General features: G+C 47.4%; 3 protein-coding genes across 3 annotated transcripts in view; 2 read left to right on the plus strand and 1 right to left on the minus strand.

Moving 5' to 3' along the window:
• The window catches only part of EDA (ectodysplasin A), a 53,559-nt gene extending 41,953 nt beyond the window's left edge, over nucleotides 1-11,606 (plus strand). Inside the window, exons 4-9 of the mRNA XM_060270586.2 lie at nucleotides 2,214-2,240; nucleotides 4,506-4,667; nucleotides 6,180-6,214; nucleotides 7,026-7,077; nucleotides 7,777-7,907; nucleotides 10,274-11,606. Coding sequence (XP_060126569.2) covers nucleotides 2,214-2,240; nucleotides 4,506-4,667; nucleotides 6,180-6,214; nucleotides 7,026-7,077; nucleotides 7,777-7,907; nucleotides 10,274-10,525 — 659 coding nt within the window. The 3' untranslated portion in view covers nucleotides 10,526-11,606. The remainder of the gene's footprint in view (nucleotides 1-2,213; nucleotides 2,241-4,505; nucleotides 4,668-6,179; nucleotides 6,215-7,025; nucleotides 7,078-7,776; nucleotides 7,908-10,273) is intronic.
• Nucleotides 11,607-12,755: 1,149 nt separating this feature from the next.
• Nucleotides 12,756-20,008, minus strand: LOC118084262 (transforming growth factor beta activator LRRC32-like). Its single transcript, XM_088664703.1, has 2 exons — nucleotides 19,878-20,008; nucleotides 12,756-18,046 (listed from the first exon to the last, which is right to left on the minus strand). The coding sequence occupies exons 1-2, from the start codon at nucleotides 19,980-19,982 to the stop codon at nucleotides 16,142-16,144; spliced, it is 2,010 nt and encodes a 669-aa protein (XP_088520829.1). The 5' UTR covers nucleotides 19,983-20,008; the 3' UTR covers nucleotides 12,756-16,141.
• Nucleotides 20,009-21,963: 1,955 nt separating this feature from the next.
• Nucleotides 21,964-25,064, plus strand: LOC118084260 (protein Wnt-11b-like). The gene is made up of 5 exons (XM_035113637.2): nucleotides 21,964-22,034; nucleotides 22,749-22,978; nucleotides 23,748-24,025; nucleotides 24,209-24,501; nucleotides 24,837-25,064. The coding sequence occupies exons 1-5, from the start codon at nucleotides 21,964-21,966 to the stop codon at nucleotides 25,009-25,011; spliced, it is 1,047 nt and encodes a 348-aa protein (XP_034969528.2). The 3' UTR covers nucleotides 25,012-25,064.
• Nucleotides 25,065-25,353: the final 289 nt, after the last annotated feature.

A 25,353-nucleotide genomic window follows, 5' to 3' on the forward strand; every position in this document is an offset into this window, starting at 1 on the left:
ATTCCTCCAAAGAAGGCAGCAAAGATTTAGGATTGGAGTTTTCCTTCTCCTAGATGGGCTCCCTTCCCAGGTTGACGAGCCCCATCTGGCCCTCACTTCCCTTTACAGCACATGCAGAAGCACCCTTCTTGACCTTTGGACCTCATTGGTCTCATCCGCTCAATCCTCCAGAGCCTGTCTTCACACACAGGGGAAATCCCTAACTTAGTGAGGGTTTGAGACCCATCGGCTACCCTCACCTGGTTTAGCTAGCCAGTTGGAGCTGTTTCCCAGTGTGTGGCCACTGTCATATGCTGATAGCTTCTAGGAGCCACAGGTGAGAGCTGAGTGCAGGGTGGAGCCCCAAGGTGGACAAACTATCCCAGAAGGAGCATGTCGTGTCCTCCACCAGTGGTATGACCCCTCCCTAACACACCATAGCAAAAGTAGTCATAAACAATAAATAGAACATTTAAAAATACACAACAAACTGTACAATGTCTACATGAATCACAAGATCTAAAATAATGATACAAAAAGAAAGAAAGAAACCAGCAACAAGCCCCCCTGCTGCCGCCCAAAACAGAACCTTCTAAACAACACCCCAGCCCAAGATTCTGTTTAGCAGCCTCAGCTTTTGTAGCTGGAGTGAGTCAAAGCTCCATCCTCCCTGGCCAGGTGGAAAAGGCCTGCAAAAAAGGGAGTGGGTCTCCCAGGACTCATAGCCAATATGGTCTTGGGGAACTGCCAGTTCTGTGGAATCATATGATTGTAAAGGGACACCGAGGGTCATCTACTCCGACCCTTTGCAATGCAGGAATCCCAACTAAAAAATAAAGCCCTGGCAGATGGCCATCCAACCTCTGCTGAAAACCTTCAAGGAAGGAGAGTCCACCACATTCTGAGGGAATTTTCACTGTCAAAACGGCTCTTATCACCAGAAAGTCCTTCCTAACGTTTAGCAGGAATCTGCTTTCATAGAATCATAGAGTTTTAATGAACCCCAGTGGTCATCTAGTCCAATCTAAATGAGAAGCAATATGCCAGGTTTTTGCCCAGCGGCTTATTTACAATAGGAAGAGCTTCTCCCCCCGGCGTCGGGTGTCTGGAAAGATCGGAAAACTATCCTTCTCATTTTGCAAAGGAGGTCAGAGGGGCTCCTTTAATGCCAGGTAATTAAAGCCACCTTTCCCTGGAAGGCGATGTCAAACCGTTTCACAAGACGCTTCACTAAAAGCTTCATTTACTAGAATGACTTTTGGCAAAGAGGAAACCAGAGCTGGCTCTTAACTGATGGGGGTGGGGAGAGATGGGGATGGTGCCCCCTTTCTCTTTCACACAACAGAAGGCATCAGCCACCCTCAGAGGTCTTTTTTTGCCTTGAAAACCCGGAACCTTCCTGAGTGTGATCCTTAAAAGATGATACACAAAGTATGACCACAGGATAGATAGATAGATGTCTGCATGCATGCACCAAAATCTCATCATTCATACCTACTTGGGCTGGAGAAGAGACTGAGAGGTGACGTGACAGCAATCTTCAAATACCTGAAGGGCTGTCACAGGGACAATGTTGCAACAGTAGTTGAAAATTAAGAGATGAAAAGCAAAACTATAGAACTGGGTCCAGTTGCACGTGGGTGAAAATAACAAAGTGCAAGTTAGGAATATCAGTGTTGCCTGATTATTCCAGATTTGCCAGGCTGGTGAGGAGGCTTATCTTCAAAACTATGCTTCCACTGGGTACATAATAAAGTAATGCCAAATCCTATAAAAAGCATCTTGAGGTTCTCTAGCCCTTGTCGAAATCTCAAGTTATGTGTCATTTTCTCAATTCTAGGTCTGTTCCAGAGTGAGTGGTACCAAGTGCCCAGTGTAAGATTTGGGGCTGTCTTCCATTGAGTTCCAATGAGCTGCTAAGATGATTTATAAGACCAGTTCTTTTGACAGTACATCTACATTGGTATCATCAAAAGGAATTACAGTAGTCACATTAATAGCATTCTAGGATTCATTACCGGTTTTTAAGGCAGGGTTTGATGGCCATCTGTCAGGGACTTTTCGGCTGTGATTCCCGCATTGTAGGGATTGGACTTGATGACCTTTGGGGATCCCTTCCAACTCCAGCATTCTGTCATTCTGTCTCCCCATGGTTCCTTTAGGTGGGCATTGATGTCAGTAGATGTGACACGTAATTTCAAGTTACTAAAATATCTCTCCTTGTTCTTTTGCAGGTGCAAGCCCAACGAAAAAGAAAAAAGGTAAACAGAAATTCAGACCTCTTCTGTCCCGTGTCAATGCTTTGGGCCAGTCATGGCCTCTCAGGCTAACCTACCTTACAGGGTTGTTGTAGGGATTAAATGAGGACTAGGAGCTAGGAGACCAGGGTCTGAATCCCCAACTCAGCTTTGAAGCTCCATGGGTGACCTTAATGCAATAAATAGATGCAGAAAGACAGCGATCATAGCCTATGATTGATCCAGCAGGAAGAAAAAGCTGCTAAAATCCTAGAATTGGAGGCTTGGAAGGAACCCCCAAGGGTCACAATGCAGGAATCAGAGCTGTTGATTCCTGGTGGATGTGTTTAGCTCCTTTGCAGGCTGAAACCCCTCTGCCTTGACCTTAACCCTAACTACAGCTGCCTCTAAGCTTTACCCTCCATGCTCACCTGACCCCAGGAAACCTGGAGAGAAATAAGCAGGGCAAAACTGGGCCCCCTCTCCCTTGAGGTCAAGCCCAGAGGCATAGAAAGGTCTTGGCCAAGCCACTGCTTCCACCTTCTCTCCCTCTCCCTCTCCCTCTCCCAGAAGAGGTAGGCTAGTGAGCAGAACATCCTGACAGACTAGCATGGCTTGAGGTAAAAATGACTTCACAGGCCAAGTTGTATCTCCTGGTGGGGCAAGATTGGCCCTCACACTGGATTTTCCCATGCCAAATGAAGAATTGTAGGAACACAAATGTTGAAACCTTTCAAACTCATGCTAGGCCCAACCAAGAGCTCTGTTGCTATTTCCGCCTCTCTTCAAAGGGTTTTTTAAAAAACAACAACAAAGGCCTCCGTGGTATTCTTGTGGAGAAGCTGGTAAATTGTAGGCTGGACGAAGTAACTGTTAGGTGGATTTGTAGCTGGTTGGCTAATGGAACCCAAAGAGGGCTCACTAATGGTTCCCCATCATCCTGGGGGAAAAGGGCAAGTGGGGTGCCGCAGGATTCTGTCCCGGGCCAGTTGTTGTTATTCAACATCTTTATAAATAACTTGGATGAAAGTATTTAGGAGATGCTCACCCAATTTGCAGGTGACACCAAACTGGAAGAGCTAGCTAATGCCACAGTAGAGCTTAACAGATGGGACAACTGGGCCCAAACCAACAAAATGAATTTCAGTAGGGACAAATGTCAGGTTGTACACTTAGGCAGGAATAACCAGCTGCTCAAATATAAGATAGGGGACATCTGGTTTGCCAGTTGTACATATGAAAAGGATCTAGAGGTCTTTGTGGACCACAAGCTTATCATGAGTCAACAGTGTGATGCAGCAGCAAAAAAAAAAACCTAATGTTATTCTCGGCTGCATCAGCAGAAGTGTAGTGTCCAGATCAAAGACCCAAAGCAATGGATTCCAGTTACAGGAAATGAGATTATGACTATAAACATTAGGAAGAACTTCCTGACAGTAAGAGCTGTTCAGCAGTAGAATAAACTCCCACAAGAGGTAGTGGACTCTCCTTCATTGGAGGTTTTGAAGCAGAAGTTGGATGACCATCTGTCATGTATGATCTAGATGCGACTCCTGCATTGCAAGGGGTTGGACTAGATGACCCTCAGGGTCTTTCCAACTCTACAATTCTATGATTCTAAGATTCAAAGATTTTAAGAGCTGTGTGGAAAAATTTAGAGGTAGCTGATCATACTGCTTACTGCAATAAACTGATGGATATTGCCCTGCTGGATAAACTTAACTATGGTAATAAGCTGAGAGTCTTCAGAGGCCAAAGAAAACAGACGATTTTGTACCTTTTTTCTCAGTCTTCATCTTATTTGTAAGCAAGGAGGAACATAGCAAAAGAATCTGCTTGGCCCACAAATGAATATGGCTGAAACAGTGGCGCAGGGCATTTGAATTCTTGAATTCCTTTCCCTTAGCAAGATAGTGTCCATGTTTTGTAACGGTGCCTTGTTCAACCATTATGTCTAAGCTGTAAATAGTTCCAATCACTACATTCCATGCATTCATGTACTTGTGGTTTATTTATTTTGGTTTTATTTTATGTCTATTTTTATTCGGCAGTGCTCTATAATTGTATGTGGACTATGTATATTGTCATTAGATGCTGCTTGATTACATAGTGTTTTGCAAAATCTCATATAACTTTTTTAAAAAAAAAATGGAAACAAAGAAAAAAAAACCTGTGTTGACCAGAATCTGCGGCAGGGGAGAGTAGTGGCCAATCAGTTCCAGTTTGTGTGTTGGAAGAAAAGTAGGTGCCCTGTTCAGAAGCGAAAATTAACACACACTATTTCCGCAGGCAAAAAACATGGCCCCCCAGGACCGCCTGGCCCACATGGGCCTCCTGGCCCCCCCGGAATCCCTGGGATCCCTGGGATTCCTGGCACCGCCGTGATGGGACCTCCCGGCCCTCCAGGACCTCCTGGCCCCCAAGGCCCCCCTGGCCTGCAAGGCCCCACTGGTAAGTGCTGTTTCAGCAAAGGGCAATGTAAGAGCAAAACAGGCCTGTGGAGCCAGGGCAGGAATGACCCCATCCTTCCATACATCAGCTGATACCACAAATGGGAGGAGATGGCCTCACAGGCAAAACTGGACCTTCTGGTGGGTCGATATTGGGCATTTGGGCAAAGGGGAAATGCTAGTCATGGTGGTTCAAATGCTGAAGGTGTGTGTGTGTTACATGGTGTGTGCATTTCATAGCATTGTAGAACTGGGACCACCAAGGGTCAGCTGTCCAATCCAACCCCCAGCAATGCAGGAATCACAGCTCAAGAATTCCTGGCAAATGGCCACCTAAATTCTGTAGAAAAACCTCCAATGAGTCATTGAAGACTTTGAAGGGGAGCCCCGGGGACTGCATTTCATCTGACCCATCTCCTGCAATTATTAAGTTTGCTGATGACACCACCATAATGGGTCTAATTACAGGTGGAGACGAATCTGCGTACAGGGGGGAGGTTCAAAAGGTACTCATGTGGTGCTCACAGAACAATCTGCACCTAAACATTGGCAAGACAAAGGAGATGGTGTTGGACTTTCGGAGGAAGAGAGGGGAGGAAGGGAGGGGGGGTGGGCTGTGTGGAGAGAGTCTCTTCCTTTATATACTTGGGAGTCCATCTTAGTGAAGACCTAACTTGGAAGGTCAATACAGCCCAGGTGGTTAGGAAGGCCCAACAGAGACTTAATTTCCTTAGGGTCTTGCAGAAGAACAAGGTTGGACAGCAACTGATGATTTCCTTCTATCGGTCCACGATAGAAAGTGTTCTCGCATACTGCATTACGGTGTGGTATGCTGCTTTGACAGCCATAGATAGAGAGTCCCTGCGGAGGGTGGTGAATGGGCTGTCCCCTGAGTCCGCTAGATATTATCGCGGGAGACCGTAAGCCGCACCAACGGGTTAAAGAACAGTTTTTACCCACAGGCCATAAGGCTGCTGAATGGAAGACAGCAACATTGCAGCTGACGTTCGGGGTTGGTGGTCGTGCAACAGCATCTAGGACTGAGAGATTGGGGATGGGTGTTTGGGGCTTATTTAATCTCACTGTAAACAAGCGGTACAGTGACAATAAAGTATTTCTATTCTATTTCTATTTTCTATTTCTATCCCTGGTAATATAATTAATATATAATATAATATAATATAATATAATATAATATAATATAATATAATATAATATAATATAATATAATATAATATAATATACAGTGGTACCTCTGGTTAAGAACTTGATTCATTCCGGAGGTCCGTTCTTAACCTGAAACCGTTCTTAACCTGAGGTACCACTTTAGCTAATGGGCCTCCTGCTGCTGCCGCCGTGCCACCACCACACAATTTCTGTTCTCATCCTGAAGTAAAGTTCTTAACCTGAGGTACTATTTCTGGGTTAGCAGAGTCTGTAACCTGAAGTGTTTGTAACCCGAAGCACCACTGTAATATAATAATTTGATATTAATACACATTCTGTTTTGCAGGTGCCGTGGATAAAGCAGGACCTAGAGATATACAGGTGAGATATCTATCCTGAGGGAAGGACGACAATGAATCCTCATCCAGAAAAACTCTCTCACTTCTTAACATGAAAGCTAGCCTTTACTGAACAAAAAAGCCCTTCTTAGTTAAGCACAGGAGGCAATGATGGCCATCAACCTTGATAGCTGTAAAAGAGGATCAGACAAATTAGCAGAGGGGAGAGAGTTATTGATGGACACTAGCCATGATGGCTGTGTTCTCTCTCCACAGTTGGAGGTAGCAGTACTTCTGAATGCTAGTTATTGAAAACCACAGGAGGGGAGGGGGCTTTTATGCTTGAATTCTGTTTGCTGATTTCCTTTAGGCCACCTTGTTGGCCACTATGAGAACAGGATGCTGGACTAGGTGGGCTGGGAGCCTGATCCAGCTAGGCTCATCCAATTCTCCTATGGAACTTCCAAGTCCAGAGGCAGTCTATCTTAATTCCTAGGCTCTTAAGGGTATTTGGCTGCTGCAAGAACAGCATACTGGACTAGGTAGGGCCCCACTGGTCTGAACCAGCAGCCTCTCCTGAAGGGTACAAGCACACAGACTCTTCCTATAACTAAAAATTGTTGAAGAGCAACTATGGTGATATTCTTTGCCTATCTGAATCCCAAAGAACCTTTCCCTTGGTCATCCAGAACATCTAATATAATCCTAGAATTGCAGAGATGGAAGGGACCCAAAGAGTCATATAGTCCAACCTTCTCAAGTGCAGGAATCACAAGTAATGCAGGGATTTTTGGCACAGCAGCTTTATGTGTGCCTAGCAGAGTAATTTCAAGTGGTTTTCTTTTAATTTACAGCCAGCTGTTGTTCACCTTCAAGGGCAGGGATCAGCAATTCAAGTCAAGAATGGTAAGAATCCTGAGGAACTCGACTTTGGAAACTGCACCCCTTCTTCCTTCTATGGTTCCATATCTTCTAACAAGGTGGGTGTGGGGAGAAAAGGCCCATCCCACGTGGCCATAGAATCCTAGTATTGTAGAGTTGGAAGGGATCCCAGGGGTCATCTAGTCTCACCCCCTGCAAGGCAGGCATCGCAGCTGGAAAATCCCTTAACGTCATGTGAATTATGGAATCGTAGGGTTGGAAGGAACCACCAAGGGTCATCCTGTCCAACCCACTGCAAACGTAGGTATCCCAGCTAGAGAATCTCTGGACAGGTCGTTAACCACCCTCTGCTTAAAAGCCCCAATGAATCAGAATTGTAGAGTTAGACGGGACCCACAGGGTCATCTAGTCAACTCTCGGCAAGTTCAGGAGTCACACTCAAGAAAACTTGACAGATGACCATCCAACCTATTTAAAAGCCTCCAGCGAAGCATAGAATTGTGATGTTGGAAGGGGCCCCGAGGGTCTTCCAGTCCGACCCCCTGCATTGCATCTAAAGAATTCCTAACAGGTGGCCATCTGACCCCTGGTTAAAAGCCCCTTCCTTCAAAGCCCCCATCCGCTTGCCTGCCAAGCGGCTGTTGCCTGTGTTCACGTTGCTCTGGTGTTTTGTCTCTCCTCATCCCAACGGGTACTGAGTGACTGCCATTTTCTCATACTGAGATCTTTCAGGGGGAGTCCTCAACGACTGGTCCCGCCTCGCCCTGAACCCCCGTGTCTTCAAGCTGCATGCCCGTAGCGGGGAGCTGGAGGTGCTGGTGGACGGCACCTACTTCGTCTATAGTCAGGTAGAAGTGAGTACGGTCTGAGTATGGTACCTCTGAAATGCAAACCGCCTGGGTCATCCGGGGCGGGGGGCGGCTTTCGAGCAAGCAGAATGTGTCTTTCTTACTTACTTTTTAAATCTATTTCTATTCTACCTTTCCTCCAGGGATGTCAAGGTGGCATGCATATATTTCCCCATTTTATCCTCACAACAACCCTGCAAAGGTAGGTCGGGCTGAGAGTGACTGGCACCCAAGGTCGTACCCAGTGAACTTAATAGGCAAGTGGGGGATGTGAACCCTTGTCTCTCCTGGGTCCTAGTGCACTTTACTCATGCAGCCAAAGGAGCTCACTCAGTGGTGACGGGGCCAGTCGCAGCCTTACCTACCCCTCTCAGGGTTGTTGTGGGGAATTAAATGAAGAATACACCATGTGCGCCACTTTGATCTCCTTAGAGAAAAAGATGGGATATAAATTTGATAGATAAATAAATGTTAACATCCTTTTTAAAAAAAATTAAAAAAATAATACTTTGTTGGCTTGTTAACAAAAAAAAGGTGCAAACGTAACAAAAATAATTAAAACAAGAATGGAACATTTTAAAGCATCACAGCCTGGAAGGACAGAAGTATCCAGCACAGCTCTGAAGGGATAGTAAAGTATCACTCATGCAAAGATCCAATTTACAAGTAATAAAGCTTTCTAAAACATAAACAGTATTCTCCATCTCTAAGTTCCATCACTAGTACGAATAAAGGCTCAATGTAGTCTTGGACGAACCAGACATTTCCATAGACACTACGCCGTATGTTAGCTGTTGTTTCCTCATTACAGGGGGTGAATTAGATGACCCTTGAGCATACAGTTCTTTTAATGGTCATTCAAGCTCTGCCCTTTAGATGCTTTTAGATTATGATATACTTTTCAAAATGGTTTTTGGCCAATTAACCAAATCATTTTCCTCCCAGTCTGGGACATTTTGCTTCCATGCTGCTATCCCGCTGGGAAAGGCGTTCTGTTCCTATTCCCAAATAGGGTGGCAGAGAGGGAACACTGTGACAGAAGAAGGTGCTTTGTTTTCAATCCAGATGCTTGCGTACAAAGACAGGTGTCATAGCATTGTAGGGTTGGAAGGAACCCCCAGAAGACATTTAGTCCAACCCCTTGCAGTGCAGGAATCACCAATGGCAATCCAACCTTTGTTTAAAAACCTCCCATGAGGGAGAGTCCAGCACCTTCCAAGGTCATTTATTCCACTCTCGAACAGCTCTTACCCCCAGAAAGTTCTTCATAAGGTTTTGTCATTTGACTCCATTGGTTTGGGTCTTCTCCTCTGGAACAGCAGGAAAAAAGCTGGCTTCACCTTCCAGGGGACAGCACATCAGATGTTGGAAGACTGCTATCAGGCATTACCCTCCAACATCTGCTAGGTTCTGTCTGTCATGTTCTTGCATCCTTCCTAGAGTTTTAAAATACAGGTAGTTGCTTCCCTTCTGCAAGCGGAAGTCAGATCAGTCCCTCTTGATTTTTCTGAAAGGGGAGAGGTAGTGATGCTTGCTGAAGCATTTTTTTAAAAAATGGCTGACTTTCTAAACGTTTTCGTGCTTTATCGAAACGGTGCAAGACTCCCAGCTATTCTTGCTCCTCTTGGCACGATGTAGGGCAATACAAAGGAAATGATCAAGAGGGTGGAGCAACTCCCTTGTGAGGAAAAGTTGCAGTGTTTGCGGCTTATTAGTTTGGAGAAACGGTGAGTAAGAGGCAACCATTATAGGAATTTATAAATGATGCCTGACATGAAGAAAGTGCAGGGAGAAATACTTTCCTCCCTCTCTCGGAACACTGGAAACTCATGGACATCCAATGAATCTGAATGTTGGAAGGTTTAGAACAGGTTTTTAAAAGTACTTTTTGGCACAGTTTAAGCTGTGACATTCACACGCACAGGAGGCAGTTGAAGGCCACCAACTTGGCTTTAAGAGGATTAGGCAAATTAATGGAAGAGTGGAGGACTCTTGATGCCTATAAGCCACAATTGCTGGGCTATGCTGTTGCAGTGCTTCTGAACACCAGTTGCTGGAAACCACAGAAGGGGGAGAGTATTGCTCTTGTGCTCTTGCCCTGCATCCCACAAGGAACTGTTCAGCCTCTATGAAAACATAATATTGGGCTAGATGAGCCATGGGCCTGATTCAGCAGACTTTTCTTATGTTCTTATGAAATACTCTAGGGCTCCTCATTTGTTTGAACAAGGAATGTGCTGATTGAAGGTCACTTTGGCATTTCAGTTGCCCTTAGAAACAGAGGTAGAATTGTAGAGTTGGAAGGCACACCAAGGGTCATCTAGCCTGGCCCCCTTGCCTTCTTAAAATAATGCCCTTTCCCCCCTGTCTAGGTATATTATATCAACTTCACGGACTTCGCCAGCTACGAGGTGGTGGTGGACGAGAGGCCCTTCCTGCAGTGTACGCGGAGCCTCGAGACGGGCAAGACCAACTTCAACACCTGCTACACAGCCGGGGTTTGCCTCCTGAAAGCCCGGCAGAAAATCGCCGTGAAGATGGTCCACGCAGACATCTCCATCAACATGAGCAAGCACACAACCTTCTTTGGGGCCATACGGCTGGGAGATGCTCCAGCATCCTAGAGGGGACTTGGACAGGGAGAACGGACAAGAGATATTTATTCACAGGAAGGAAGGGCATAAAAAGGGGGTCCCCTCTGGGTTTTGCATTAGGGAAAAGGAGATCCCCTAGCATACACCAGGGGAAACTGAGGCTGAGGCGGGATCATATCAATCAGTTCTCTTTGGCAAGCAAACATTGGATCATAGAATGAGACTCCTGGATATAGGGGCATGTGATCCATGGCTCGTCTGTGCCAATTGTTGTGGAATATTCGGGCGCCCTGTGCCCAGTAACCTGCCCCTAAGTTAGTTCACTGCCCCCCCCCTGAGTTGAGTTTAAGAGGAAATGCAGACCTTTGCAGGCTAAGCAGGCAGACTTGTGTCAGCATCACCAACCCTAAGCTGAGGGAACAAACAGAGAAGCCAGTACTTCAATAGGAGGTTGTTGAACCCCTTTTCATGTTCAGATGTGGTCAGATATTGATCAGGCTTCAATTGGTAAGGATCCCACAAAAAAATTGGTTCTTGAGGACATTGCACATGGGTTTGATGCTTACCTTTTACCCAATTTGTGGGGAAATATTTTTAATTCTAACTCTGGTTCTTAAAAGATGTCGCTCACTCAATCCACCAATATCAAGGACCTCCACCACCCCAGCAAGTGACATTATGCCTCCAGATGTGGAGGTGCAACATAACCACAGTTGTTAGTAGCTGTTGATAGCCCTCTCCTGCTCTACAAATTTGTCCAATCCTCTTGTAATGCCATCAAAGTTGTTGGCCATCACTGCCTCCTGCAGGAGGGAATTCCATAGATTAACTGAAAAATTGTTCCTCCCCTGCAAACTCCTTGGGTTTTGACCATGCTGGTAGGGTGGTGGTTCAGCTCCGCACTGCAGCTTAGGGTGGCCAAAAGGGTCCACAGGCACAGGGCAAACAGCCAGGTGGGATTGGTGGGGGCCTGAAGCTGCTCTCTGGGTCAGCACAATGTTCTCAACTATATGGTCTGTATATAGAATATACATAATGTACATAGACAGGGATGTAAGTTTACATGATTTGTTGATATTTTCCATTGCAAATAAAACTTTTTCCAACCTGATTTTGGATGCTGTGTTTGGAATGGTCAGGGCTTCAGTCGGAGTGTGGGGAAATTGTAGAAACGTAGAGTTGGAAAGTATCTCATCCAGCCCACTACAATGCGGGAACCATTAGATTGTAGCAGTGGAAGCAACAGGTGACCATCCAATCTCGGTTTAAAAACCTCCATCCTAAGGTTTAGTCTCCTTTGTTGTCACTTGAAGCCATTGGTTTATCTTCCATGTCACAGCCCTTTAGATGTTTGAACTCCTGGCAAGTCAAGAACCGCAGTTCAATAATCTTTGACAGGTGGCCATCCATCATCTGTTGACAAACCTCCAGTGAGTCAAGGATCAGAATTGTAGGGTTGGATGTAACCCCCCCAAATTCATTTAGTCTAACCCCCCCCCCCCTGCGATGCAGGAATCCCAGCTAGAGAATCTGCCCATCACTTGTATGGAGTTAATGCTTCTATAATCCTAAAACCTTGAAACAGAAGGCAGACCAGTGGGATCCATGCTGTCTTGCTTTCACTGATCCCACAGAGAAATAGAGTTGAAAGGGCCCATCCCCAAGATTCATATAGTCCAACACCCTGCAATGCAGGAACCACAGCTGAAGAATCCCTGACAGATGGCTATCTGAACTATCTTTAAAAGCAGTTTTGAATCCATTGGCTTGGAGCCCACCCTCCGGAGCTGCGGTGTAGATATCCTCCTTTCCAAGCATGACATAAACCTGTATCCCTTCCATGCACCACCATAGTGTAAGACTCTTAATCTATGGTACGATTTGCAAATTTGTCTGTGGCGACAGAATTTTCCTCGCAGGCTTTCTGGGTCTCATCAGTCCATCTTCACACCATTATTTCCATTCCTCTTCATGAAATGAGTTTCAGAAAGCACCAGACCCTTCATGACAACTCCTACAAATAATTTTATCCTTAAATGCCTGGTGGAAGAAGCCTTTTTCAAGGTAAAACTTTTCAGACAGCTCATCAGAACTGGATTTGGAAGGGAGCCCCAAGGAACACTTAGTCTGCAATGCAGAAATTGCAACAAAAGCCATCCCTTTATTGTTATTATTATTATTTATTTTCTATACTGCTTTATTATTTTAAGCAAAATAATCTCATAGTGGTTTGAAAGCTACATTCAAACATCCAATAAAATATTGCAAAATAAAACATCACAGAAAAAGATAAAATATACATTCAAAACTAAGAGGAAAATATAATCTTAGGTTAAAGGTTTCAAAATAGGACATAACACAGGAAGGTCAAGTATAGAATGCACATTTAACACAGCAAAATTAACAAAATAATCAAACATTTCAAAATAAAACCTTTCTAAAGGGGGTCAAATGTACAATATGTATTTAGAAGCATAATTAGCAGGAGAATATTGTCTTACCGGTAGACATGGAACATATCTGCTGTTGTTGCTTCAGCTGCCAATTACAATTATTATTGTTGTTGTTTAGTCGTTTAGTCGTGTCCGACTCTTCGTGACCCCATGGACCATAGCACGCCAGGCACTCCTGTCTTGCACTGCCTCCCGCAGTTTGGTCAAACTCATGTTCGTAGCTTCGAGAACACTGTCCAACCATCTTGTCCTCTGACGTCCCCTTCTCCTAGTGCCCTCAATCTTTCCCAACATCAGGGTCTTTTCCAAGGATTCTTCTCTTCTCATGAGGTGGCCAAAGTATTGGAGCCTCAGCTTCACGATCTGTCCTTCCAGGGAGCACTCAGGGCTGATTTCCTTAAGAATGGATAGGTTTGATCTTCTTGCAGTCCACGGGACTCTCAACAGTCTCCTCCAGCACCATAATTCAAAAGCATCAATTCTTCGGCGATCAGCCTTCTTTATGGTCCAGCTCTCACTTCCATACATCACTACTGGGAAAATTATTATTAGATTTATTTATTATCTTGCCTTTCCCCCCGACTGGGACTCAAGGTGGCAGAGAGAAAATGGCACAGTTAAAATACAGAAAACTAAAAACACCTAAAAGATAATAAAAAGTAATTCAACTCAGAAGGGGTGCAGCTTCCACCACACCACAACCTTCAGCTCTAGAAGAACATCTTTGGACTTCTGCAGCCAGATCTTCCACCAGTGGCTATCTGCATTCTAGGATGGCACAACTGTTGACTGCATTTGTATCCCAGCTTTTCCCTCCCAAGAATCCTTTGTTCTCTCCCTCCTCACTGAGAGCCAGGGTGGTGTAACGGTTAAAGAGTGTTGGACCAAATTTGACCTTGAAGAGACCAGGGTTTGAATCCCCACTCAGCCATAAAGCTCACCAGCTGACCTTTGGGATCAGTCACTGACTCTGCCTAATCTACTTGACAGGGTTGTTGTGTGGATTAAATGAGAAGTAGGGCCTTGGGATGCTGGGGTTCAAGTCCTTGCTCAGCCATGAAACTTACTGGGAGACTGGGGGTCAGTTAATGCATCTCAACCTAACCTTCCTCACAGCATGTAAGCCAGCTTGAGCTCCTTTTAATATTATGCTGAGAGGCAGTGACTGGCCCTCAAGGACCTCAGGGGGCTTGGATCATTTAGATGGGAGCCCACTGTATGTTCTTGAGGTCGGGAGGCGGTTGGGACTGGCCCAGACCATCCCATTGGACCACCCACAGTTTTGTTAGCCAAAGGCTACCAGTGTGGCTCCAGAGAGGAAACAATGGTTTGCTCAATCTGGGTGGGCTGGGGGATGTCAAAGGCCTAAAGAGCACGAGAAGAGCCTTGCTTGATCATGTCAATGGCCCATCCGAGTCCAGCATCCTGTTCTCACAGGGACCAAATGTCCCAGAGAGACTAGGCCGCCGAGACCACATAACACCGGTCTTGAAAGATCTACATTGGCTCCCAGTACATTTCCGAGCACAGTTCAAAGTGTTGGTGCTGACCTTTAAAGCCCTAAATGGCCTCGGTCCAGTATACCTGAAGGAGCGTCTCCACCCCCATCGTTCTGCCCGGACACTGAGGTCCAGTGCCAAGGGCCTGGTTCCCTCATTGCGAGAAGCCAAGTTGCAGGGAACCAGGCAGAGGGCCTTCTTGGTAGTGGCGCCCGCCCTGTGGTATGCCCTCCCATCAGATGTCAAAGAGAAAAACAGCTACCAGATTTTTAGAAGACATCTGAAGGCAGCCCTGTTTAGGGAGGCTTTTAATGTTTAATATATTATTTTATTTCATTTTCTGTTGAAAGCCGCCCAGAGTGGCTGGGGAAACCCAGCCAGATGGGTGGGGTATAAATAATATATTATTGTTGTTGTTGTTGTTGTTATTATTATTAAATGGGAAACCCGCAAGCAGGCCCTGAGCACAAGAGCACACACCACCTGCAGTTTCCAGAAACTGGTATTCAGAAGCATGAATACCTTCAACTGTGGAGGCAGAACACAGCCATCATGGTTAGTAGCCATCAAAAACGGTGTCCTCCTCCATGAATGTGTCCAATCCTGTTTAAAAGCCGTCCAAGTTGGTGGCTCTCACTACCTCCTATGGGAGGGATTTCCCTAGATTTGATAAGAAGTGCTTTATTTTACCTGCCTTCGATCTTCCTACAGTTAGCTCCTCCCAGGGAGTAAGTGTACATTTCTTTACTTGCCTCAAAACAGAATAAAATGGGGGCGGCGGCGTGACTTGGGCCAAGGCCTGACTGGGTGGCCACCTGGCCTCCTCCCTTGCTGCTGCTGCTACCTTGGGTCCAGGGGTGGGCAAAGATGGGATGCCAAGTCCAGGAAGAACCGCCCCTCCCCACCCCTGCCTTGAAATCCTTTCTAAACAGGGCTCCATTGGACTTCCCTGAGCATTGTTCCCTTTCCCCCTTCTTTACTGGAGCACCCAGGATTCTGCTTCTCTTTGCAGTGCAGGAAACACCCTCTGAGAACCTGCACTACAACTTCCTCTCTAGTTCCTATCTAGAAGCTACATAAACAATGCTATAAATAGAGGCATCCAGCAGCCTTTCCCTGGAGCTGCGGGAGTAGAGGAAAGATTTGGGATCCCCACCGCCATGTGTGTGTTTGTGTTCATTCTCACCATGCCAACAACAGAACTGCAAACTCGGGGATGTTTGCAGAAGGCTATTGCTGGTGGATAATGCATAAAATAAAGAGTTGTAAGGAACCCACAAGAGTCATTTTCAGTCTAATCCCCTGTAATGCAGGAGTTGCAGATAAGGAGAGGGAGGAGATTGTCCCAATGTACAGCACTTTACACTTACTGGTACCTGCCTCAATTCAGATTGGCCTTTTCCCTCCTTTTATTCCCCCTTATCAGAAACCTTCTCTACCTCACAGCTCATTTCCTCTCACCCAGGTATTTTACAGCTGAAATGTATCACCCTTGGCTACTTTGAAATTATGGCCTATGAGTATATCTGATATCATGTAAATGTTTTCAGAAGCATGAAGTATTTTTAATTGTTTTGCTGCTTGCAAAGAGGTAAAGTTGGCTGTGTAATAAACAGCAACTGCTCACTCCAGAGGGAAAAGCAGAGGCAGAAATCCTACAGGCCATTTACAAGGGCAGGATGGATATTTAAAGATTATAAAATTGTAGAGTTGGCTTCCTTGCTTGGAGATGGAGCAGGCTCCACTTTGTTTCTTAGGGAGCCCAGACAGAGTGGCATGCAGGTCTTAGCCCTTTTCAGGAACCAGCCCACACTGGTGCAGAGGAGGACCACAATGCAAACTAAAAATGCAGTTACAGCCAGATAGACCTTGTGCGCATTGCGAGGGCAAAGCTGCCCAGCCTGTTCACCACTGATTTGAGTTGTGAAGCTTTCATCCCCATTGCGGTAATAACACAGCGTCTCGCCCAAGTCCAGCACAGAAGTGCCCAGGATTTGCAGCCACTTTCGCTCACAACAGCTGAAGGGGTTTCCGGCCACAGACAAAGCCCGGAGGCTTCTTCTTAGCCGCTTTGCTGCAGCTTCTTCTATGCTCTCCAGCTGGTTTCCTTGGATGTCCAGCTTCTCCAGCGGGGAGCAAAGCAAGCTGGGAGGGATGGCGCTCAGGTCATTCCCTGACATGTCCAGCATGCTCAGGGACACCAGGCAAGGGAAATCCAGGCTGGTGGTCTTCATTCGGTTCCCTCTTAAAGAGAGCTCCTGCAAAGATGCTTCCAGACCCTCCAAAGCATAACTGGGCAGGACCAGGCCCTGGTTCTCTGACAGATCCAGGGAGGCCAAGGGCGTTTGGTGGAACAGGCATCTGTGCACCAGCCCAAGGTTGTTCCCACGTAAGCTGAGGTGCCTGAGCTGTGGAAGGCAGTGGAAAGTAGTGCAGTCCTCTGTTTTGACATGGAGACACTCTCCCTTGGAGGAGTTCCATGCTCGACAGAGCTGGATGCGGTTGAGGCCAAGGTCCATCACCTCCAGGTCAGGAAACAGGTCGAAAAAATGTGGGGGCAAGTGGTGGATGGAGTTCCCTTGGAGGTCCAGCATGCGTACAGACAGTGAGGTTTGTTTTTGCCATGCCCTGCCGGCAATGGGTCCTGGTGAACTGTGATTCGTGGGCAGCTCCACAGCAATGTCAGTAAGGCAATTCCTTGCCAGGCTTAGAGTCCGGAGGGAAGCCAAGCCACGAAGAAGCGCAACTGGGAAGGATCCCAGGCGGTTGCTGCTGAGATTCAGGTCCATCAGTTTTGCAAACCTCCGAGAGACATTCTGAGGTGTGACGTTCTGGCTCTCATTAGCCCCTGTGGTGATGGCGTTGTGGGAGAGGTTGAGGTACCGAAGCCGGTTCCTTCTGGGGAGCAGCGGGAGGGCATTCAGCCGGTTGTGGCTCAGGTCCAAGGCATGGAGGCGGCAGGGGGCCTCTTCTCCTGCCCCATCGAAGGACTCCAGTGCATTGTAGCTAAGGTTCAGGACCCGCAGCTGGGCTAGGCCGAAGCCTGTGATGCAGCGGAGGGAATTCATGGACAAGTCGAGGACCTCCAGGGCGCTGAGCTGGGACAAGGCCCCTTCCTCGATCTCAACAAGGGAGTTGCGCCTCAAGTGAAGTTCCCTCAGCTGGGGCACCCCCTGAAAGATGCCGTTTGCCAGACAGGTCAAGTGGTTCCCTGACAGGTCTAGCCACTCCAGAGCTGGGAGGTGGTGGAGGTATGAGGCCACCATCTGGTTGGCTAAGCCGTTGGCTGAGACATCAAGGGCTGCCAAGCTCACCAGTGACAGGAAGGCGTTTCCATTGGAGACATGGTCTCGGTGGAGTTGGTTCCCAGCCAGAATCAGGGAACGAAGGCGGTTGAGGTGCCCCAGGGCTCCCCCAGACAGTGAGTGCAGGCGGTTGTATGACAGGTCCAGCTGCTCCAGCTGTTCCAGAGCAGATGTGTCGTGGTCTGTCAGGTTTGAGATGGCATTGTGGGAGAGGTCAATCTGCTTGATTTCATAGCTGAGTCCTTGTGGAAATGTGGTCAAGCCTCTGCCTCTGCAAGAGACAGAAATCCAGGTCTGGAGAGAGAAGGAGGAAGTCAGACAAACATGATAGCATAAGAATAGCCCTGCTGGATCAGGCCAGTGGTCCATCTAGTCCAGCATCCTGTTCTCACAGTGGTCAAATACCTCTGGATCTGGAAGTTCTATAAGAGCAACATCCTGTACTTACAAGGGCCAATCAGATGTCCCAAAGGCAAACCAGTAAGCAGAACCCAAGCACAAGAGCTCTCTCACTCACTCTTTCATTTCATTTCATTTTTATGCCCCTTTTCCACCCCCCAAAAAATCAAACTCAAAGTGACTTATAACGAAGCTAACAGGAAAGTGCTTCAAAATCAAACAGTGCAAAGAGCATTTTCATAATAACATAGCAAAACCACACAATAACAAATACAATAACACATAAAAAGCAACATTTCAGTCTTCTCCCTTCCTCTGGTTTCCAGCAACTGGTGTTCAGAAGCTTTGATGCCTCTGATTGTAGAAGCAGGGCATAACCATCAGGGCTTGTAGACATTGTTATAAGAATTCTTAGGTCTCGAATATAGAATAAATGTTCATAAATGCACACGGTAAACACACATACATAAGTGTTTAGTACAGGAAGAGCAATCCTGAAGCCATTTGGACTCTCCCAAAGGGACCTCAAATATTTCCCTGCAGTACAGGAGAGCAATAGTACAGGAAATAGTACAGGAGAGCAATCCTGAAGCCATTTGGACTCTCCCAAAGGGACCTCAAATATTTCCCTGCAGTAGGAGGATGGGATAAACTTTCCAATTGTCTTTTCACTTGCAAATCCCATTAACAAAACTGCCTGGAATCTAGGGGGCTTACCCCCCTTCCTGCAAATCCAGTCTGGCAAGTTTCTTTTAAGCTGAGCAAACTGTCAATAGGTGTAAATTTGTAAATAAGAGATTCAGGAACTAATATAGTTACCATTTCAAAGGAATGGCTCTGCTACTAGGACAATGTAATTCCCACAGCAGATAAATATTTGAGGTCCCTTTGGGAGAGTCAAAATGGCTTCTTTTAATCAAATTCATAGTTATATTACAAAAGAACATAAAAACACAAACTCTGAGACCTTTAACACAATTTATAAATTTATTAAACACAATGGGTGGGGGAAGATTAGTTTCTAAATTGTATTGCATGTTGCTTAATTTAACTTACGGATTTATGGAACCCCATAAAAAGATACGGGAGCGGGATATCAGCACAAAAATTATTTCCTGAGGATTGGAATAAAATTTGGGAATTGCCAAAAATCTGTTTCCAGTTTTCTTAGGGAAAGCTCAGTGAAATTGATTCACAGATGGCATCATACCCCTTAGTAAATGTAAAAAATAATGGTTGTTTTTTTAAAAAAATCTTTATTGAGTTTCATTATATTACAGTAATCTATACATTTTCAAAAAATGTTTTCTTCCATATCAGCTAATTGTCAGATGGGTTGCAATAAACTCAGTACATATTATCATTGATGGCAAAATCTAATTTGGTACAATATTTTGGGGATCTAATTTTGACAGAGGTGAAACAAACTTAGTTGGTCTCTAAGGTGCTACTGGAAGGATTTTTTATTTTTACCTTGAGAGGGCTGTGTGTCCAATAGGTTAGAGCAAGCCTAGGAAACACATGGCTACAAATCCCATCAGTCTTGACCATTGGCCATGCTGGCTGGAGTCCAAGGACATCTGGAGGGCCATAGATGTCCCCAGCCCTGGATTAGAACTTCTTGACAGATGACCACCCAACCTCTGTATAAAAAACTCCAATGAGTGGTTGGACTGGTTGACTGTCTCCTCCCAACTCTACAATTCTGTGATTCTAGGTGCCTTACCTTCCAGCAGGGCAGAAATTTGGGGGTCTCCTTTTGGCGAGGCCATGCTCTCAGAAAAACAGGCAGCAGCACCCAGAACAGGAGGTGTCCCTGGAGGAAGCCCATTGCAGCCTCTAAAAGCCACCCTGCAGTGCCTCTTCCCACTGTCCCAAAGGAGGTTTGGTGTATAAATAGACCTGGGAGTCTGCAGGGAGATGATAAGAGTTGTGCCTTTCTCAGGACCACAGAAGCCACAGACTAGGCACTGGGTGGTGGCTTAATGGGGGTGGGGAAGAGTCCAGAAGGGAAAGCAAAACCAAGGAGGAACCTCAGAGGACCTGGGAGAGCCTCTTAGCCCCAAAGGGAAATCAGCTATTTGAGGGAAGGAAGCCCAAGGGATTTCTCAGGTAATCCCCCAGCTGGAAAACCCACTGGCCTCCAGGGTGGATTTTGCATCACTGGTAGAGCACCTAGAAGCACACGGAGCGATGGGAGCTCCTACTGATCCCAAAATCCAGCTTTTCTCTACATGTTGAGGCTCAGATGATTCCCTCAGGGCTGAATGTCCATCTGTGAAAATCATAGGATTTTATGGTTGGAAGAAAGTTCAGAGGGCACCTAGCACAACCCCCTGCAATGCAGGAACCACAGCTAAACTGTCCCTGACTGATGACCCACCAACCTCCGTTGAAACCCCCCCCATCAGAATTGTAGGGTTGGGATGTTACCCATGTCACCTAAGGCTATATGCGGCTCTGCTATATTTCATCCTTCCTTTAACTTAATGGACCAGATCCTGACTGTTTTAGGGCCAGGGAGAAGAACCAGAGCCCATTTTGATGCATTTCAATAGCTATTTGTTTAAAAAGGTCCCTGGAATGTGTAAATATCCAGTGTAGTCTTACAACTTTCCAATCTTTGCATGCTGAAGGCACAATGGAAGAACCAGGGAAGGTGATAAACGTCCTGTGCGAGTGTCTAGAGGCAGTTGGGTGGTGGTGGTGGCAGTCAACAGATTGAATCCTGACAATACATAAGTACTGTGTCTGGGGACAGGGGGCAGATTCCCTGTTTCTGAATGGGGTCCCTGAAGGACCAGGTGTGATACCTGGGGGTCATTTTGGACTCACAGCTGTCCATGGAGGTGCTGGCCAATTCTGCGCCCAGGGCAGCTGTCTACCAGCTCTATCTGGTACGCAAGCTGAGACCCTACCTGCCCGCAGACTGTCTCACCAAAGTGGTGCTCTAGTTATCTCCCGCTTGGACTACTGCAATGTGCTCTACCTTTGAAGGTGACCTGTAAACTACAACTAACCCGAAATGCAGCTGCCAGATTGGTTACTGGGAGTGGCTGCTGGGACCATATAACACTGGTCCTAAGGGATCACTGACTCTTAGTACCTTTCCAAGCACAATTCAAAGTGTTGGTGCTGACCTTTAAAGCCCTAAATGGCCTCAGCCCAGTATACCTGAAGGAGCCTTTCTAACCCCATGGCTCAGTCCAGACACTGAGGTCCTTCTCTGAGGGTCTGCTGGCGGTTCCCTCACTGCAAGAAGTGAAGTTACAGGGAACCAGGCAGAGGGCCTTCTCGGTAGTTGCAATCCATACACACTGCTCCGGCTTGCTCCCTAGAGAGCAGTTTGACTTCACCCCTGGAGGTGCATTCCATTGTCTCTCCAGACAGATGGACACCAACAACCTTAGGCTCCCTGAAAAAAAAAGAGTGGAGAATAAATGCAAATACAAATACATAATACATAATCTCTACATTTCTAGGATCTTCACTCTCCAAGAGGGTGCCCCCACCCCGTTCCACTCCCCTCCCAGGTCACTTCAATCCACACCCCGCCTGGGCTGCGTTCCATTCCTTCCTACACTTTTCCCGGGAGCGCCACGCTCGCGGGAGGAAGCGGAGGCGCACCCCCTCTAGTGGGCCAAGGAGGAAATGCAGTAGCGACCCCAAAGTGGCCCGACGGCAAAAGTTGCCTACGGCAAGGCGGGCGACCCTCCCAGTCGCCACCTGGGCCTGGTGACCGCCCATTGCCTCGGGCAGCAGCCCTTTTAAGAGGCCTCTGCGCTCTTCCCCGGCCTCTCTTTCCGCCAGCCATGCGTTGCTCCTGGATGTGGCTTGCCCTGCTGCTTCGTAGCCTTGACCTCTGCGCCGCCATCCAGTGGCTGTGAGTCCCGTTGGGTGGGTGGGTGGGTTGGGGTGAGGGGGGTCCTGGCAGGGATGAGTCTCCTCTGTCCCCAAGCCCAGCGGGGGAGGAAGGAATGTCCCACCAGCCCGCTCTGCAGGGTTCAGGGAAGCCCCGACGACGACGCCAGCTCCCAGGGATTTCCCTCCACACTAGCCTGTCTTGCAAGTACAGCCCAGGACCCAATGGGTCATCCAGTCCAAACCCTCCTCCCCCCGCCCCAACCGCCCGCCCGCAATGCGAGAATCACAGCTGAAATCGCCCTGGCAGATGGCCGTCCAACCTCTGCTTCGGAACCTCCGAGGAAGGAGAGAGTCCGCTGCACTCCAAGGCTATAGAAGCGCAGAATTGCAGAGATGGAAGGGACTAGCTGAATCCAGCACAAGGCAGCAACCAGAGCTAAAGAATCCCTGGCAGATGGCACAGCCCCTCCAATGCCAGCCGGCCTTGCAGGATCAACACAAAGCCTCTCTGATGCCTCCTTTATGCCCCCCACCTAGTCTCTAAAGGCAGCAGCGCCATCTGCAGGGAGCTTCCCTTGCCACCCCACCCCCTGGGACTGGGGAGGTTCCCTGACTCCACCCACAGATGGGCAGAGTGTCCACTTGTGGGTCCATTGCGGGCAGTGGAAACCAGGTGTCTTCTGCAGGTGTCATGACATCTCTCATTCTTCTCCCTCCCCCCCCCCTGCTTCAGGAGCCTGGCGGCCAATGGGACGCAAGTGGCCTGGGATAACCCCCAGGACTGCCGCCTTCTAGCATCAGCCGCCTTCGCCCGGCTTTGCCGGAGGCACCTGGAGGCGATGCCCAGCCTGGTGGAAGCGGCACGCCAGACCAAGGCTGTCTGCCAACAGACCTTTGCCAACTCCCGGTGGAACTGCTCGTCGGTTGAGGGGGCGCCGCACTTGGCCCCAGACCTACAGAGGGGTAAGGATCACCCTTTGTTCCTTCTTCCTCAGGGGTGTCCCTTTCTCTGAGGAAAGCCCCCCTAGCTGGATCCAGCCTCCTTTGCCCAGGTTGGAATATGGGCCACTTAGGCAGTCCCCCCTCCCCAGTTAGAATCATAGAATTGGTTGGAAGGGACCCCAGGGGTCATCTAGTAACTAGTTCAACCCCCTTCAAGGTTCCATAAGAGCCCTACTGGATCAGGTCAAGGGCCACCTAGTCCCACATTCTGTTCTCATAGTGACCGATCTGATGCCCATTATAGGAAGCCTACAACCAGGATCTGAGCACAAGTGAAATTCTTCCCCTCCAGAAACGGGGCTTCAGAAGCATTTCTGTGGTGACAGAACATAGCCATTGTGGCTAGGTGCCTTGATAGCCCGCTTCTCCCTGAATTTGACCAATCCTCTTTTAGAGCCATCCAGTCATTACTGCTTCCTGCAGGAGTAAGTTCCGTAGTTTTAACTAATATGTCCTTCCTTTTATCTGTCCTGAATCATCCACCACTTCAGCTTCACTGGAGGTCCACAAGTTTGAGAGAGGGAGGAAAACTTTCCTCTGTCCACTTCCTCCATGCCATGCCTGATTTTTAAAACTTCTACTACATCTCCTCTTTGAAAGTCATCAGAGTTGGTAGCCAACTCTGCCTCCTAGCAATTTAATTAAGATAATAAATAATGCTTGCCTCTTTCCACTTTCTCCATGCTGTGCATCACTTTATAAAACAAATTTCATGGACTCTTTCTTGCAGGCACCAGGGAGTCCGCCTTCGTTTATGCCCTGGCATCTTCCGCCGCCAGCCACTCCATTGCCCGGGGCTGTGCTTCTGGTCAGGTCCCTTTCTGCTCCTGTGGCTCCACTCCCGCTGAGGCACCCCACCCCAGCTTTCAGTGGGGTGGCTGTGGGGACAATCTCCCCTTCGGACTCCAGCTGGGCTCTGCCTTTGTTGACGGCCCCATGAAGTTCAGCAAGGCGGGGACGCAGATCTCTAGGGTCCTAAACCTCCATAACAATGCAGTGGGCCGGCAGGTGAGTAGGGTCATTCCTGCACTGCAGGGGGTTGGGCTAGATGACCCCCCGGGTCCCTGATTTTATTATCTGGTACTGTACTGGAGAATCCAGGCGAGAGAATTGTGGGTACAGGAGGTTCAATTCTCCCCACTCGGGTGCCTGACAGTCCTTCTGTTATCTTTCCTCCTTCTCCCCTCCCAGGTCCTGTCAGACTCCCTGGAGACTAAGTGCAAGTGCCACGGGGTGTCTGGATCTTGCAGTGTCAAGACCTGCTGGAAAGGCTTGCGGGATTTAGCCGCCATTGGCTCAGAGCTCAAATCCAAGTACCTGGAGGCCACGCAAGTGATGCCTTGGCTTGTGGGCAGCAGAAGGCAGCTGGCACCCAGAGGAGGCAGGGTCCGGCCCCTGAAGGCAGATGAACTGGCCTACCTTGTACATTCCCCCACTTATTGTCTGAAGAACCCCAAGCTGGGCTCCTTGGGGACTCAGGATAGGTGAGTAAATCCTTGCATGATACGTACAGAAGCCTTGATTCCCGAACCCAGAACCTCTTATCATCCCACTGCCAGTGCAGGGGGGCTGGATCCTTCCAACTCCCTGATTCTTTGATTTTGCTTTGTTTTTGTTGGGCTGTTGGCCAAATCTGACAGGGCTTTTCTCATGATCTTATGGACCAATGGGCCCAGAGGCAGTCTGCCTTGGATTCCTAGGCTCTTAGGGGTGTTTGGCTACTGTGAAAAGAGAATGCTGGACAGGATTAGTCCCCTTTGGCCTGATCCGGCAGCCAGACTCTCATCTCATATTCTTATGTTCTCTCGTCCCCCAACAGGCCTTGCAACAAGACTTCAGCAGGCAGTGGCGGGTGCCCCCTCCTCTGCTGTGGCCGCGGCTACAATACTTATGCAGAGAGGGTGGAGGAGAAGTGCCACTGCAAGTACCATTGGTGCTGCTACGTGACTTGCAAGAAGTGCCAGCAGGTGGTTGAAAAACACGTCTGCAAGTGACCAGAGGCTGGGCCCCTGAGTTAAGCTATACCCCTTTCCAACGAAAGGGTTCATCTTCAGAGAGATAAACAGATATATTTTATATATATAATTATATATATATAATCATATATATATATATATATATATATATATATATATTAAAAATAGTAATTTAATTTTTATTTTATTTTTCAAATCACAGCTAACTTTTTATAAACTACAGTATTTCATTTACTTTTTTCAGCAATAGCATCTAATTTTATTCCTTCCCATAATGTTTTTTAAAAAATTCATTTTCATCTTTCAGCTGTTTAACACGGTGGCCTAGAGATATATCTTATTACAGCATATGACATGTGA

Source organism: Zootoca vivipara, chromosome Z2, assembly GCF_965207765.1.
Source record: "Zootoca vivipara chromosome Z2, rZooViv2.hap1.1, whole genome shotgun sequence".
Classification (NCBI taxonomy): Eukaryota; Metazoa; Chordata; class Lepidosauria; order Squamata; family Lacertidae; genus Zootoca; species Zootoca vivipara.

Excerpts from the sequence above, each read along its gene's own strand:
- LOC118084262 (XM_088664703.1), bottom strand. The coding sequence starts at position 19,982 with ATGGGCTTCCTCCAGGGACACCTCCTGTTCTGGGTGCTGCTGCCTGTT. Across the intron at positions 18,047-19,877 it reads AATTTCTGCCCTGCTGGAAG|ACCTGGATTTCTGTCTCTTG; the intron begins GTAAGGCACCTA and ends TTCTCTCTCCAG.
- LOC118084260 (XM_035113637.2), top strand. The coding sequence starts at position 21,964 with ATGCGTTGCTCCTGGATGTGGCTTGCCCTGCTGCTTCGTAGCCTTGAC. Across the intron at positions 22,979-23,747 it reads GGCCCCAGACCTACAGAGGG|GCACCAGGGAGTCCGCCTTC; the intron begins GTAAGGATCACC and ends TCTTTCTTGCAG. Across the intron at positions 24,502-24,836 it reads TCCTTGGGGACTCAGGATAG|GCCTTGCAACAAGACTTCAG; the intron begins GTGAGTAAATCC and ends GTCCCCCAACAG.